This window comes from Hemicordylus capensis, chromosome 3, assembly GCF_027244095.1.
Source record: "Hemicordylus capensis ecotype Gifberg chromosome 3, rHemCap1.1.pri, whole genome shotgun sequence".
NCBI classification, from domain to species: Eukaryota; Metazoa; Chordata; class Lepidosauria; order Squamata; family Cordylidae; genus Hemicordylus; species Hemicordylus capensis.
Genome location: NC_069659.1, coordinates 147001747 through 147016333, shown reverse-complemented (window position 1 = coordinate 147016333; position 14587 = coordinate 147001747). Strand labels below are relative to the sequence as shown.

General features: G+C 43.9%; 1 protein-coding gene across 4 annotated transcripts in view; it reads right to left on the bottom strand.

Annotated features, from left to right (window-relative positions):
• Positions 1-14587, bottom strand: part of METTL21C (methyltransferase 21C, AARS1 lysine) — a 50035-nt gene that overhangs the window by 3853 nt on the left and 31595 nt on the right. For 2 of the 4 annotated variants that reach the window (XM_053308625.1, XM_053308624.1), the window contains exons 2-5: positions 7535-7700; positions 2909-3039; positions 1641-1780; positions 459-576 (exon numbers count right to left, since the gene is read on the bottom strand). In XM_053308625.1, the coding sequence (XP_053164600.1) occupies positions 459-576; positions 1641-1780; positions 2909-3029 (379 nt within the window). In that variant the 5' untranslated portion in view covers positions 3030-3039; positions 7535-7700. Of the gene's footprint in view, positions 1-458; positions 577-1640; positions 1781-2908; positions 3040-3196; positions 3300-7534; positions 7755-14587 lie in introns of those variants that run through there. The other 2 variants (XM_053308626.1, XM_053308627.1) reach the window with 2 other exon arrangements.

Sequence of the window (14587 nt, the reverse complement as noted above, 5' to 3'; positions counted from 1 at the left end):
TCAAAATGAAGGAAGAGGGAAGCTGAGCTGCATGTAGGCTGTAGTGTTTGAATTCTCTGCACCTGTTGGTTTTAAGAACTCTGGCTTGAGTCATTGCCTCAGCTACTAAAGTGTAATAAAATTCCGACTGTTCAGAAATGTAAAATGTCAGCATACAGCTAGTATATGAAGACTGATTTGATATGTGATGCTGGTAGGAAGATTTCGTTGGAGAAGGAAGTAGGACTGACCTCAGAATAAATTACTCAAGTAGTCCTACTGAAATTTGGGTGAAATGTGGCAAATTATCCATGGCATAGGACTACTCCTGGGCAACCTAAATTGGATGTCAACCAGTGTGGATAGAAAAGTGCTTCAGTATGTGTGTGAATGGGGGTGCACGGAAGGATGAAAGAGGAATGGACACAGGAGGTATTGCTAAAAAAACCACAATGTAACTTTGTAACAAAATTACCAACCTAGTATACTTGCCACTATGGACACCAGGCCAGTTCCAGCTCCAATTTCAAGCACTTTCTTGTCTCTGAGGTTGATTTCATGTTGGTTTGATTCCAGGTACTGACACAGTGCAAGGGCCTAAAATAACACATTTCTGTGTTGAATGTGGAATGTCGCTAATTAATAAGTTTTTAAAATCTGGTTGCGATTTAAATTTAACACATTTGTAATGTTTTCCCCAAACCACCATAGGATCCTGTGGGGGTTTGGGGAAAGGTTAAAAAAATAATTTAAAATCACCCACTTGCCAATTGCTTTTGTGGGTTGGGTGGTAGGAAGCACCCATCATACCCCTACCACACAACCCACTTTGGTCTCCTAGGAGCTACCCATGGGCAACAATGGGGTGTTTTGAATTGCCCCATTGTTCCCTATGGCAGAAACACTCAATGTTTTGAGTTTTGTCAAAACAGTCAGCTTAACCTCTGTTTTGACTAAATGTTTTGAACATTTTCCATTTTGTTTTGAGCTCAAAACAAAATCGATTTCAGGCACATCCCTAGTCCAAATTGCCTTTAATGCTGATTTCCCAGGTTTCAGAAAGATACAAAGATTGCAAGCCAATTGGAAGCCAGTGCCAGAAAACCAATCAGCAAGGGAAAAACAGGTCCTGACAATGGCACTCAAAACGTTTCGATCAAAATGGGATTGTTCTGCTCTGAAGCAGGCCCCTCTTTAGAGGGTGTTCTCTTTTGAGCTCTATACAGCCCGTTTCAAATTGAAATGTTGTGCACATCCCTAATTTGGACTCCACATGTAATCAGGGGATGACTCAAAAGTACTGGCCCCTTTCCAGACAACTGAAATTTTAATCACACAACAGAATAGGAAATCCTTAAAGTGATGTATACAGAGTCAATGAACAAAACGAACGGTGCTTCTATGCTTTGATTTCAGCAAGCATTTGGATTACATATCTATCAATAGTCTTGACAGTGCTGTTTAAATGAGTTTTTCATGCTAGAAGCTCTTGTTTAGGATTCTCTCCTGATCACTTGTAAGCATACAGAAATCTGATTATATTGAGTTCTGTAGCTCAATATTAGAGGTATATGCTTTGCATGCAGAAGGTCAACTACCATGCTTGCCTTACAGAAGCTTGTTTTGTGGGGGCAGAGAGTATATTTTCATATAACACTTACACCAGGCCATACTACAGCTCCCAAGCTTTCTATAGACTCTTGAATGGTGATCTGATGACCAGCGTAACAATAATGTTCTTTGTCAAAATAGTAAGAGGCTCTAGGAACCCATTTCTGCAATATTTTAAAAGTGCGTGGCCCTGTGAGGAAAGAGATCAATTGTCATATGTGAACATGAATAAATTTACTAGCACACATTCATTGTCTATTCTCCAGGGTAGGGCAGTCTCGAAAGTACCTTCTCTTGGGTGACATGCAGGGTCTATCGTCAAGAATGATGCCAAAAGAAAGAACTTGTTTGCCAGACAAATCCTGCCTGGTTATTTTGATTATAATTCTAACTGAGTGCTGAGGGGTTTTCTTTCAGACTCCAGGCTCTGTCTGCGAGCTTAGGGGAAGCACCTCCCCTTGGTGGTGTTCTTACTCAGAGTCTCTGCCTATTAACCAAGAAGAGGTAACTCCTAGAAGTAAAGACTGCCCCACCCTGAAACCCCTGAAAATGGAAATTCATAGTAAGTTCAAGCTTTTGTTTGTATTGATGTATATCCTGCCCTTCAATTATTATTATACTTCGGTGTCAGCTTACCACAGGCATTACCACGAAGCTAAAAACCATAGTAAAACAGTTTTGCCATTTTAATGCTGTAAAAATACAGCATTAAAACAAATCGGGTCCCTGTACAGGAAGCCACACATTGCACAGATACAAAAATCTGTGTGACTGTGTCTGTGCATTTAGATAAAAAGCTGGATCTTTTAAAAATTAACTTGAATGTTATAACCTTTAAAATATGAAACGTTTAAGCTTTTCATAGGAAGCTGCCATATACTGAATCAGACCATTGGTCTATCTAGCTCAGTATTGTCTTCACAGACTGGCAGCGGCTTCTCCAAGGTTGCAGGCAGGAATCTCTCTCAGCCCATTGGAGATGCAAGGGAGGGAAACTGGAACCTTTTGCTCTTCCCAGAGTGGCTCCATCCCCTGAGGGGAATATCTTACAGTGCTCACACTTCTAGTCTCCCATTCATATGCAACCAGGGTAGACCCTGCTTAGCTTAGGGGACGTGTCATGCTTGCTACCACAAGATCAGCTCTCCTCTCAAAATTGAGCACATTCAAGACCCACTGTTTTCAATTGAAATGCTTAACTCTGATTTTGCAGCAAGATAAATATAATCACAACAATATTTTTCATGCATGTGTGATGAAGAAGGTAAGCTCTCACACAGCAGATATTCTGGAAAGAATCTCCGTGTTTAAGGACAACCTGAGTCAGACGTTGGAGAACTTTCAGTGCTGTCTTGAAGTCCAGCTGCTTCTTCCAAGAGTTCTTCCTCCATTATTGTTTGGGCTGCTTTGGGGAACAAGTGGTGCTGTGTAGAAATCATTGCAGGAATGCTATGACAAGAAACAAACAGCACATCTTGAGGGGTTCTCTGTTGAAGGATACTTTTTAAAAAATCATCTCTTAACTTGCCATTTGTGGAAAACAGATGTTGAGTCCCAGTGTGGCATATTGTATTAAAAAACAAACAAAAAGTATCTGAAAACTCACCATGAGAACAATCTTAGCACAGCTTTCTTGCCTGAATAAAAAGTATTGCTTTTGTTTTTGTTTAATTTTAGGCTGCATTAATTTCCAGGTCACAAGAAGGAATCAAACTACTTTATTCTGCATTAGTCAGAACTCATTTGGAGTACTGTGTACAGTTAGCATTGCACCTTAAGGATGTAGGCAAATTGGAACAAATCCAGAGGAAGGCAATGGAGATAGCTCAGTCTGGAAAACAAATCCTATGAGGGAAGACAGAAGGAAAGGGGTATGTTGAACCTGTCGAAGAGAAGACTGAGAGAGGGCGTTACAGCACTCTTCAAATAGTTGTAGGACTGAAGAAGAGCACAAAGACTTATAGAAAGCATTGACGATAGCAAATACTTACCTGCTGTCTCAGAAGTTAGAACTAGATCTAATTGGTAGGGATGTGCATGAAACATTATTTGAGTAGCAAATCGCAGCACATCCCCGACGTCTTCAACAGGGAGGAAAGCAGGACCATACCTGTTCCTCAGCTGCTCGCCACCACAGGAAGTTCAGTGGCACTTCTTCCAGCTTCATCATGCACTGGTGAGACATCTCTTTCAACTGCCCTCAAGCAACGCCACCATGCACGAAGGCCATATATATGCTGGTTTTGTGCAAGGACAGCTGAAAGAGATCTCCCGCCAGCACATGATAATAGCTGGAGAGAGCGCTGCCGATATTCCTGTGGCAGTGAGTGGTGGAGGAGCAGGTATGGACCTGCTTTCCTCCCTGTCAAAGGTGTGGGAGATGTGCTGCACTTGAATCACATTTTGTGCACATCCCTATTAATTGACTAGATCTAATTAAGTTACAAGACTTAAATTTTGGTTGAACATCTAAGAGAAATTAGGAGGAGGTAGGAGCAGTTTGACAAGGGAAACAATTATCTAGTGGAGTGGTTGGCTCTCCCTTGAGTTCTTCACCCAGAAGCTGGACAGCCATCTGTTGGGGATGCTTTAGCTCTAGATTTCCTTCACTGACCAGGTGGTTGGATTTTGCTTTCAATGGCTAGCAAAGCCATTGGAAGGGTTCATTTGTTTCAGCTAGATGTCAGTGGGATATCAGTGAAATCTGACATCAGATATCAGCAGGACACATTATCAGCAGAGCTTAACAAACAGGCATGTCTGTGTGGGACAAGGCAGTCCTGCAGATATCCCAGTCATAAGCCATTGAGGGCTTTAGAGGTTAAAACCAGTCCTTTGTGTTGAGTTCAGAAATGTAGTAGTAACAGGATCACATGACCCCAGAATCCAGCACTAGGCAGTAGACCACAGCATTCTGGCCCAGGTGAAGTCTCCAAGCTTTTCAAAGACAGCCCCACATAGAGCTCAATGCAGTAGTCCAGTCTCAATGTCAGCCAGATTGGATGTATGTCTCCAGGAACAGTTATGAGGCTGACCATGGAAAGAGGCCTTCTATTGAGTCAGAACCTTGGTCCAGGAAGCTAATTTTGTTTACCCTGTCAGTGGTTCTCCAATATTTCAGACAGGGTCTTTTCCAGCTCTACTTGGAGATAGTAGGGGCAACCTGGCATCTTCTACTTCTGGGCTTGAAGAGATATCTGCCAAGAAGGTGGTCAAGTAATCTCATACTCTTGTGGCCTGTGCATTGTGGACATCTTTTTGCTCTGCTTCCAGCACCACAAATGAAAGGGGTGATAAGATTCTGACAGTCCTGGGAAAGACATTTTTTAAGGGATGGTCCATAACATGCCAGTTCTGTAACATGCCAGATAGATACTAACTTCCTCCACTCATTCACCCAAGGTGCCATTGTACAACGGCATGATGCAAGCCCCTTTTCTTCATCACATACACATTGAGGCTCTCCACACGAACAATGTGGAGAGCCTGCAGGGTTTGTGTAGGGAGAGCAGGTTGCTCTCCACGCTCATGAGCATTCTGCCCTCCCTGGGCGGTGGGGATGTGGACTGCCTAGCCCCTAAAGTCCTAGAATGCCCCGCATGAGAGAGACCCCCTGACACTGGCAGGCTTCTTGTCACCTCCTGGTCAAGGGTCTCATGAGTCGCCATGGTGCAGAGCTGTGCCATGGCATCTCACGGTTGAGGAAATGGGGTTAGGGAAGCGCTCGCTCTGCTAGCCTCGTTTTAGGGGAGGGTAACTTTGGTAGGCTAGTCACCATTGAACCACCAGGCTCGCCTGCAAGCGGTGGTTCTCATGATGGGGGAAAATCAGGCTGGGCTCCCTTAGCCTGGTTTCCCCCCATTGTGAGAATAGCCTCAGTGAGTGCCTGATCCTGTGGAGACCCTATTTGCAACAGCTCTCTGCAATGTTACTACACAACAAACAGACTGCCTGCCTGCCTTCTGGACAGTGCTTTCCTGGAACAGACAGATTAAGACACAGCAAAGACAAATTCCTAAAAGGAATGCTTTTGTTTTATTTTTTATACACCTATTTCTAGCATATCGATATCCTTTTAAACTATTTATTGTCTTGTGGCTAATGCACTGAAACATATAATATCATTGATCAATATTCATATTGCCAATACATGTCAATGATAAACTGCATTCATTTGTGAAAGTTACATTTTGATTTTATGAATCTGGGCTGTCAACCATCCATTTACAATCTTGGGGAGCAGAGGCAGAGGTTTTTGGGAGACCTAAAACCACTGCTTAAGGAAGGCAAAACAAGAATGCTTTGCACTCAGCACCACTTGCTCCATTCTATCTATCTATCTATCTATCTATCTATCTATCTATCTATCTATCTATCTATCTATTTTTATTTACATTTCTATCCCGCTCTTCCTCCAAGGAGCCCAGAGCGGTGTAGTACATACTTAAGTTTCTCCTCACAACAACCCTGTGAAGTAGGTTAGGCTGAGAGAGAAGTGACTGGCCCAGAGTCACCCAGCTAGTTTCATGGCTGAATGGGGAATTGCACTCGGGTCTCCCCGGTCCTAGTCCAGCACTCTAACCACGACACCACACTGGATCTATCTATCTATCTATCTATCTATCTATCTATCTATCTATCTATCTATCTATCTATCTATCTATCATTAATTAATTAATTATGTTCAGATCCCTTGAAACTATTTTGTATGGTGACCACTAGGTGTCCTCAAAAGCTTATTCCACAATAAAACTGCCTTTAAGGTGCCACAGGACTCTGTTGCTTTCCTTACAACAGATTAATCCATTTTTGTTACTCAGATTAATCATTCAGAATAGCTGCTGCACTGGTCTAATTTTATTCATTTCTAATCTAATCACAAGCCAGACTGAAAAACAGTATTTAAAGTTGATTTTATGTTGTTTTCCACTTTCAGAATGCAGTCAGTGGAATTCTATTCATGAGTGAGATGTGTGAAAACTTGCAACAATCTGAACTTGAAACAATCTGAGTAAAGACATCGCAATTCAAGTTAAGGTAGTACTGTATTTACCTGAATCCAAGAATCAACTTTTGCCAAGTTCTTTGATATTATAAATTGCTGGCATAGGTGGGTGGGTGGGGTGTGGGGTGTTATCTTAAATCCAGAGTCCTCTTCCATTCAGAAAAATACAAGTATAACCTGTATTTAACCTATATATTTAAAGGGAATTGTCTTAAATTCAGAGCCCCCTTCTATTCAGGTAAATACAGTAGTTGAACAATACTTGGCAAACAAAGATAATGTGCCAGTAGAGAAACCATCTTCTCAATGTTCTATGCTAGTGGCATATCAAGCAGAAGTCCAAGGTAGACAGGGGCTGATGTCAAACAAAAAAGCATGGATAACATCGAGCACAATCCACTGGGAAGTTCTCCTGAGCAAAACTCATTGAAAATGAATGGAAGCTCTTCGAGAAATAGGGCTAAATTCAATGGGGCCCTACACTTCATTGGCCCTAGATTCAGTTTCTACTTTTACCTCTTATTTCTGCTTAACCTGCTTATTTCTGTTAAATTAATTCCTTATGCATTACAAGTCCACTGTTTTCTTTCTTCTGCCCTTTGAAAATTAGATCTTCATAGTCTCTGGACCACTGCTGAGAATATCATGTTCTCTATAAATCTTCTGAAAAATGGTTAATTAGTCTTTCTGTAAGCTTGCCGCTTCGGTAAAAAACATAAAAGGTTCTAATCTAACCTTGCCGCTGTGAGCGATATGTTACAGGTTTGTTACAAGTCTTGCTTGACCTAACAACCACCTGTTCTACTCCTTATCCCAGATACATCATACATATTAAAAATAAGCATGAAGTTTTAAATCCCTATCACATCCTTTATGCCTCATCATATCTACTTGTCCCTTCTGTAACTTCCCAGAAAATGGTTAGCATCATAATTTTACCTGGAAAGTGAATTAATCCAGTCTCCAAGGTTCCAAATCTTAAGCTGAGAGCTGTTCAGTCAACGCAGTGCCTTTTATAAAGATGGTGTGCCAACAGATCTTGACTATGGCATGGGAACTGGGGAAGCGGGGGCGGGCTCTAGTCCATTTCAGGATGTATGAAAGCCTTTATGTGGGAAAGAGTGGTAGTTGTGATTTCCATTCTCTGCATATAAACCAACTGGAACAAAACAAACGATCTTAATGCTACTGAATCATTAGGATGATATTTTAAAAAGCATAATTTGTGGTGTGTGTATATATATTCAGTTTTTTTTAAAACCCTCTGGTTTAAGCTGAGATTTAAGATGGGCTTACATTTTCACCCATGATCTAAAAAGCATGGAAATTCCAAGTTAAGGTTCCCATCTTAATTTCCAAACCACAGAAGCCATAAAGACTTTGTACAGACTTGCATTTCATGCTGGCTTTAAAAATGAAGTTTCATGTGCCCACACTTTGCCTTGGTCCTTCAGCTGGACATTGATCTGGGGAGAGATGACTCCAGGCAGACATTCATCAGGTGCAGTTTCCCCAATCACTTCCTAGAGATGCCCCTGATGGATTCCTGCCTGATGCATCTCTACAAGGCACAGTGCTACCCCAAAAGGCCACCTATTTACCTGCAGTCCTAAAATAATCTGCAATAGATTCAATAGGTTGTTTCAGAAACTTGTCCTGGCTGACAACAGGCAAAGTGCAGCCATATCCATTCTCATTCTCATTCTCTCTCCCACTCACACACCAGTCTAGAGGAGCCCTTTGCAGCCTAGGCGAATGGAGCGTGTCTCTCCCTCCCCCATCCCTGCTTACACCCAGCTGCCCAGAGGAGCAAACAGGTTTGGGCTGGAAGTTGGGACAAAACACACATGGAGTCTGGTCTCACAATCTGTGAGACCCAGTTTGGGGCAGTGAGCAGGGAGGGAGCCCTGGGCGGCTGGATCGGCCACCCACACGATTGCCGGCTCCGTGACAGAGCCGGCGAGTGCTGGGGGGAGCGGGGGCCACGTGGCCCCCACAAGCCCCAGTATGCCCTGTGCCAGTGTGCAGGGCATACTAGGGAGACCCCTGAAGATGAGAGGCGGCTTTTCGCCTCCCCTCTGGGTGTCTACTCGTGAGTAGGTGCTGCACGAAGCCACGCCGCAGCTACTCATGAAACTAAAAACCAGGTTTGTTGGAGCACTTGCTCCGGAAACCTGGTTTTTAACCAGGGGTTCTCGAGCAGGTTACCCACTCTAGAACCACCAGGCTTGCAGCTGAGCCCGGTGGTTCTTACCATTAACAAAAATCCTAACTGTTTTGATGTTAGGAGAGCTGCTCTTGTGGTAGCAAGCATGATTTGTCCCCTTAGCTAGGCAGGGTCTGCCCTGGTTGCATATGAATGGGAGACTTGATGTTTGAGCAATGTACAGGGGCATAACAAGGCTGGACTGGGCCGGGAGACAAAATTTTAAAAGGGGCCCCTCGCTGACACACACACACACACACACTTCACAATATATCATCGTTATGTGACATGCCTCGGGGGGGGGGCCTCGAGGCTTGGGGGCCCCCAGGCAGCCGCCTCCCCTTGCCTAACAGTAGTTACGCCTCTGGCACTGCAAGATAATCCCCTCGGGGGATGAAGCCATTCTGGGAAGAGCAGGAAGTTCCAAGTTCCCTCCCTGGCTTCTCCAAGATAGGGCTGAGAGAGATTCCTGCCTGCAACCTTGGAGAAGCCGCTGCCAGTCTGTGATGACAATACTGAGCTAATGGTCTGACTCAGTGGGGCTATTCTCACAAGCAGCAACAATAAGGTTAGGAGAGCCTAGCCCATTTTTGCTGCTCGTGTAAACCACCGGGCTCACAGGCGAGCCCGGTGGCTTACAAGCAGCTAGCCCGCTTTTGTAGCCCTCCCCTAAGCCCGGGTTTGCGGAGCTTCCCAGGCATGAGTAGCCATGGTGCGGCTCCATGCCGCAGCTACTCACAAGTAGACCCCCGGAGGGGAGGCGAAATTCAGTCAAATTATTGATTGTTTTGGTACTAGATTGCTTTGGTGTTTTGCTTGCCTTTGCAACATAAAAGACAGGAAATGAAGTCTGGATACAAGATGGAAATTTTGCAAGATGATTTCAATGCAAGACAGAATCTATTGCCAAGCTCAAAACTGGAGATCAACATGTTGCAAGAAAATCAAAGGAATATAAGAGCGGGGGTGGGGGTGGGGATGCCGTATCAGACCAAAGATCCACTTATAGTCACTATACTGTAAATAATCTAACTTCTTAGATTTGCTTATTAATTGAATCAGATGTCTTTACACAGAAACTAGAGGATTTCTAGTATGTAACCATATTATACCCTTGCTAAAAGAGCAAAGAGGCACGTTTTAAAAGTGGCAATTCTCTTTATTTAGCAGGGGGAGAGTAATTGGCCCTATCCAGCCCCAGCACAGCATCCCTCCAGTGTCTGTTGCTGGTGTCTATCTTATGCTTCTTTTTGAGATTGTGAGCCCTTTGGGGGACAGGGAGCCATTCTGTCTGTCTGTCTGTCTATCTACCTACCTACCTATCTATCTGGTGGCAGTTATTAATGCCTCTCTGAGGGAGGGCAGGATGCCCTCTTGTTTAAAGAAGGCAATTATTAGACCTATTCTTAAGAAGCCTACCTTGGATCCCTCAGAGTTCAATAACTAAAGGCCTGTTTCCAACCTCCCATGGTTGGGTAAGGTGATTGAGAAGGTGGTGGCCTCCCAGTTCCTGGCAGTCTTGGAAGAAACTGATTATCTAGACCCATTTCAAACTGGTTTTCGGGCTGGCTACGGGGTGGGGACTGCCTTGGTCGGCCTGATGGATGATCTCCAATTAGGACTTGACGGAGGAAGTGTGACTCTGTTGGTCCTTCTGGATCTCTTGGTGGCTTTCGATACTATCGACCATAGTATCCTTCTGGAACATCTGAGGGAGTTGGGTATAGGAGACATTGCTTTGCAATGGTTCTGCTCCTATCTCTCGGGCAGATTCCAGATGGTGTCACTTGGAGACTGTTGCTCTTCAAAACTTGAGCTTTTATATGGGGTCCCTCAGGGCTCCATATTGTCTCCAATGCTTTTTAACATCCACATGAAACCGCTGGGAGAGATCATCCGGGGATTTGGTGCTGGGTGCTATCAGTATGCTGATGACACCCAAATCTATTTCTCCATGTCAACTTCATCAGGAGAAGGCATATCCTCCCTGAATGCCTGCATGGAGGCAGTAATGGGCTGGATGAGGGATAACAAACTCAATCCAGACAAGACAGAAGTACTTGTTGTGCGGGATCGTTACTTGGGAAACGATACTGACCTGCCTGTTCTAGATGGGGTCACACTTCCTCAGAAGGAACAGGTACGCAGTCTGGGAGTGTTTCTGGATTCACACCTCTCCCTGGTTTTTCAGGTTGAGGCAGTGGCCAGAAGTGCTTTTTATCAGCTTTGGTTGATACGCCAGCTGCGTCCATTTCTTGAGACTGATGACCTCAGAACAGTAGTACATTTGCTGGTAACCTCCAGACTTGATTACTGCAATGCGCTCTATGTGGGGCTGCCTTTGTACGTAGTCTGGAAACTACAATTAATACAGAACGCTGCGGCCAGGTTGGTCTCCGGGTCATCTAGAAGAGACCATATTACTCCTATGTTACAGGAGTTACACTGGCTGCCAATAGGTTTCCGGGCAAAATACAAAGTGCTGGTTATAACCTATAAAGCCCTAAACAGCTTAGGCTCACGGTATTTAAGAGAACATCTTCTTCTGCACGATCCCCATTGTCCACTGCATTCGTCAGGGAAGGCCCGTCTCTGGCTACCTTCAAGTCGGTTGGTGACCACTCAGGTACGGGCCTTCTCAGTTGTTGTTCCGAGACTTTGGAATGCACTTCCCGCTGACATAAGACTCTCCCCATCCCTAGCAGTTTTTAAAAGAGCTCTGAAGACTCTTTTTTTAACCAGGCCTTTTAACTTTTAAACTTTAACTTTGTAATTTTAAATACTGTAAATTGTTTTTGTTTTTAGGCTGCTTTTTGGCATTTTAATTGATTTTAATGTTTTGTGTTTTTGTATTGTTTTATTATTGTGAACCGCCCTGAGACTTTGGTTTGGGGCAGTATAGAAATGTATAAAATAAATAAAAATAAATAAAATATCTATCTATCTATCCATCCATCCATCCATCCGAGGACTTTGGTTGAAAAGTGGTATATAAATATTCATTGTATTCATAGTCATATTCCCAGAATTCTTTAATGGTAGAAACCAATGCTGAAGGAAAAATAAGTGGCATGTAAGTAAATTTTGGGAGTGGAAGCAAAAGGAAATATCTCCTCTAGCAGGAAGAGATGGAATGGGGGTATTGGAAGAGTGTAAGGCAGTGGTTCCCAACCTGGGTTCCTCCAGATGTGGCTGAACTACAACTCCCAGCATCCCCAGCCATAATAAATTGTAGCTGGGGATGATGAAAGTTCAGCAACATCCGGACGAACCCAGGTTGGGAACCACTGGTTTAAGAAAATGATTTCAAAGGTCATTCCTTTGTCCTCTTCCAGTCGTATAGAGTGTCCAAAGGCAGCCACAGTATCCTGGCTAGGACCTTTCTGGTATTGGGAAACCAAGTAGACTTTCTACAGCTTCTACTATTTTGTGGTGGATTTCTATAAAACCTACAGACCTAAGTAAATCTTGGCATCTGCAGACACCTGAAGCCTCCATTTGTAGTAGTGAAATAGAAAACAGTCCAAAGGACCACTTCTGTATCACTGCAGCTATTGCCATCCAAGGCATTTGGATAATATAGATATTTTAAAAATGTAACTGTGATCATGGTAGTGGCCTGTGGTTACTGCCTCAAGCCTTTATCTCAACTACTTTGAGCAAAAAATGTAGCACCTACTTCTGGGTTGCACAGAGTGCACACTCCATGGAGTTCTTCCATGGAACTCAAGACAGCATATACAGGGTTCCCAGTGAGCCTGCCATCCTGGCACAAACTAAATCCAGAAAGGTTTCGCTTCAGCACAGTTCCTGTATCATGTTCCTTCAGGTCACACGCACTGGGACCATGTGCAGCAAGAACAGGGTGTGAGTCTGCAGTGGTAGGAAGTGTGCCATGTTTGGGAGATCAGGCCATTACATTCCTAACGCGTTCAACCCCAGCCCTGAACAGTAACATGGAGTTACTAGCAAGCTCAGGCTCCAGCCTGAGCTGGGGGCGAGACAGGCTTCTCTGTCCCAGCTGCTCCCCTCTCCATGTTACTGCTCAGGGCCGGGGTAATGACATCTATGGGCAACTGGGCAAGATCTGGCCACTAACAAGCTAAATTCCACCACCATTCCCCCCTTATCTTTTTGTTTCTCCAGTGTTAGCATCACAAACTGTTCTGTCATATTTCTTTTCCAACTGTTTCGAATGTGTGATAGAAAATCAGCCATATTCATGTTCAGATGAGCAGCCCCACCCAGGCTTGCACGGCCCTGCCTGGGTAGGGCTGCTCTTGTGGAGCAACCGGACTGGGCCCAATCCCATCACTGCCTCGCAAGCGTGCCTGAGTATTGCACCCAAGCTATTACTGAGGGAGAAGGACACGAGTGCACCCTTCTACCCTGGTCCCCACTCGTGTGTCTTCTCAGGCTGCCTGCAGCCCTAGCAGACACAAAGTCAGCTGGCTAGAGCGCCCAGCTGGGGGGAGGGCCCCCAATGCACTGCACTGCATTATTGGATATCTGGAGGCCAGGCTGCATTCCCCAGCGTCCAGATGGCCGCGTTGCCACCAGCAGCATGGCTCATGTGGGTAAGGATTCCCACATCCCAAGACTGAGAATGAATTGTCAGCAGGGAAGGTAAGAGTGCTCCTGCCTTCCCTCCCCACCCCAACATCCTGGGTCATGCAAATGACCTTACTGTATAAAGAACAGACATTTGATTGATTCTTTTGGCTGGCATATTCTTTTTAGATTCAATGCAATAAACCAGGGCCGTACAATCTAGGCCCTCCGGTTGTTTTTTAACTACAACTCCCATCATACCCAACCACAATGGCCAATGGCCAGTTATGGTGGTAGTTGTAGTTCAATATCTGCAGAAGGGCTAAAGTTGTGCAGCTCTGCAATAAACCATTAGGTCCAAATCTGAAAAAAAGTTGCTAGTTTTTGGACTTGGCACCAAGCTTATAAAGCAACTAACTAACATCACACAACATTTTCCACTAGTTAAATTCCCTTACCACTGATCAGCCTGCCAGAGATCAAATAAATGAAATGTGCCACAAGAACAGAATTGGTGTACCACAAAAAGACACACGCTGAGGAAGTAGCTTCAGACAAGCCACACAATATAGAGGAAGCAAACACACACCCTCCCTAGCCTTAGAGAATTCTCACCCTCCACTTGACCCTGATAAAGAGTTACTCAAATTCTGATTAGCAACAAATCCTATCCCTCTTCCTAAGATCATCCAATATTCGTATTTTTATCAGAAGGTGTGTAGACCTAAGCTTACGTTTTATTTAACTTCATTGCTGCCTATAAAAACATTTGCTTTCTGCAGAGCATATTTGTTCAGAGGTGATGATAGAGGCGTCCCAGGAAAGATACTGTAGGGATTTAGCTCAGGCCTTGGCAAACCTCACATAGTCAAGTTATTTGTGTATGAAGTAAGTAACACAACATGAGCATAATATGCTCGGAATGAAACAGGCAACAATTACGTGTTCTGGAAAACACTAGTACTCTTTATGGAGATTTAAGGTCTGCCTGCCATCTCTCATAGGACTGATAAGAAAGGCAGGGTGACAATACAATGTTTACATCTAATTCAATTAGAAGGTAACATTAGAATGTCTGAGATCACTATGGGATACTTTCAACCAGCTCCTGCCACTGAAATTAGCTGAATGCACTATGTTTTACACCAGAATATGCTGGGGGAAATGATGTTTTAATTATTATTTTTAGAAGAAATTCTGAAAATAATCATCAGATTTTAACTGTTTTAACTTGG